This window comes from Austrofundulus limnaeus, unplaced genomic scaffold (genome assembly GCF_001266775.1).
Source record: "Austrofundulus limnaeus strain Quisiro unplaced genomic scaffold, Austrofundulus_limnaeus-1.0 Scaffold97, whole genome shotgun sequence".
Classification (NCBI taxonomy): domain Eukaryota; kingdom Metazoa; phylum Chordata; class Actinopteri; order Cyprinodontiformes; family Rivulidae; genus Austrofundulus; species Austrofundulus limnaeus.
Genome location: NW_013952499.1, coordinates 1,764,283 through 1,765,543, shown reverse-complemented (window position 1 = coordinate 1,765,543; position 1,261 = coordinate 1,764,283). Strand labels below are relative to the sequence as shown.

Here is a 1,261-nt window from a genome sequence, read left to right as displayed (position 1 = left end):
TTCAGCAACCTATTAAATTTCTGTTATGTTTCATGTAGGAGAAATACACATTTTTTTCAATCGTATTTAATACAGCTGGCAAAATAAATTGTTAAAATACGTATTTTGTGCTTCTGTTTTTTAATTCAGGAGATTATAAAAAAATCCTTCATTTTATGGGAAGACCCTCGATTCAAGAGAAAACTCCGGTTTTTAAAAAAATGGCTGCTTATTATTTAATTGTTAATAAATCTATAAGATAAATCAACTTCAGATTAATTCATTATCAACAACTTGCATCCTTAAAGCGTTAACTTAATTTATATCTACTCATATTCATGTAATTAAGTGTTTTAATGATTTGACTGATTAATCGATTAATCGAAAAAATAATCAACAGATTAATCGATTATTAAAATAATCGTTAGTTGCAGAACCTAAATAACATAAAAAATTGCGGAGCGAGATGCACGCCAAAACATACTGAAGAAAAAATGATCTGAATGCTCATGAAGGATTCACACAATAAACTGTAGCAGTGCGAATACAGCCCTACAATAATCATATTTCTATATTCATTCTGATTTTTATAACTTGACTTTAGTTTTAAGTGACTGAAATACAGATTTTTATTATTTATTGCTCGTGGTTTTTTGTCTTCTATCACCTCTTCAACTGCTCTTCTTCAACCATACAAACACACGAACCATTAAAAGCTCTACTCACCCATGGGGAAGGAGACTCTGGGGGTCAGTCTGGTAAGACATGGGCTCAGCACACTCAACAAGGCCACAGTGAGACTCAGGAGGCTGCGACTGTCCATTGGATCATCAGGTAAGGTGTTTAACCTTGGCTGAAGGTAAGGTCAGAGAGCAAGCAGCAAACTGTGAGGATGAAGCTGATGTCGTGTACTCAAACCATCCTGGAATCTGAGACAGAAACACAAAAAAAAAAAACACAACATGTAATCCCACAGTACTGTACTCAGTTATCCAAAGTAACAGACAGACATGTAGAGTAGATATAATGCTTCAGTCTGTGTAAAATCTATAGGTCATTATTAAAAAAGTAAAGTAAAGTAAAGTAAGAAACAGAGCTGCTTCATGGGAGAAGAACCTCAGCTTAGCCTGTTAGCTTTTGAGCTAGCGCCGACGCTATATTGCCTTAAATGTATTAGCTCGGTGCTGATGTGACAAACAAGCTAACCTGTTGTCCTCCATCCATATTTTCAGTTCCAGGCTGAGTCATTTCTACCTTCTCCTCTCTGTCAACGCTCTCTGGT

At 35.4% G+C, this 1,261-nt stretch overlaps 1 protein-coding gene across 2 annotated transcripts in view; it reads right to left on the bottom strand.

Annotated features, from left to right (window-relative positions):
- sema4ab (sema domain, immunoglobulin domain (Ig), transmembrane domain (TM) and short cytoplasmic domain, (semaphorin) 4Ab) overlaps positions 1-1,261 on the bottom strand; it is a 33,838-nt gene that overhangs the window by 28,178 nt on the left and 4,399 nt on the right. For both annotated transcript variants that reach the window (XM_014013070.1, XM_014013071.1), the window contains exon 2: positions 706-908. In XM_014013070.1, coding sequence (XP_013868524.1) covers positions 706-802 — 97 coding nt within the window. In that variant the 5' untranslated portion in view covers positions 803-908. The remainder of the gene's footprint in view (positions 1-705; positions 909-1,261) is intronic.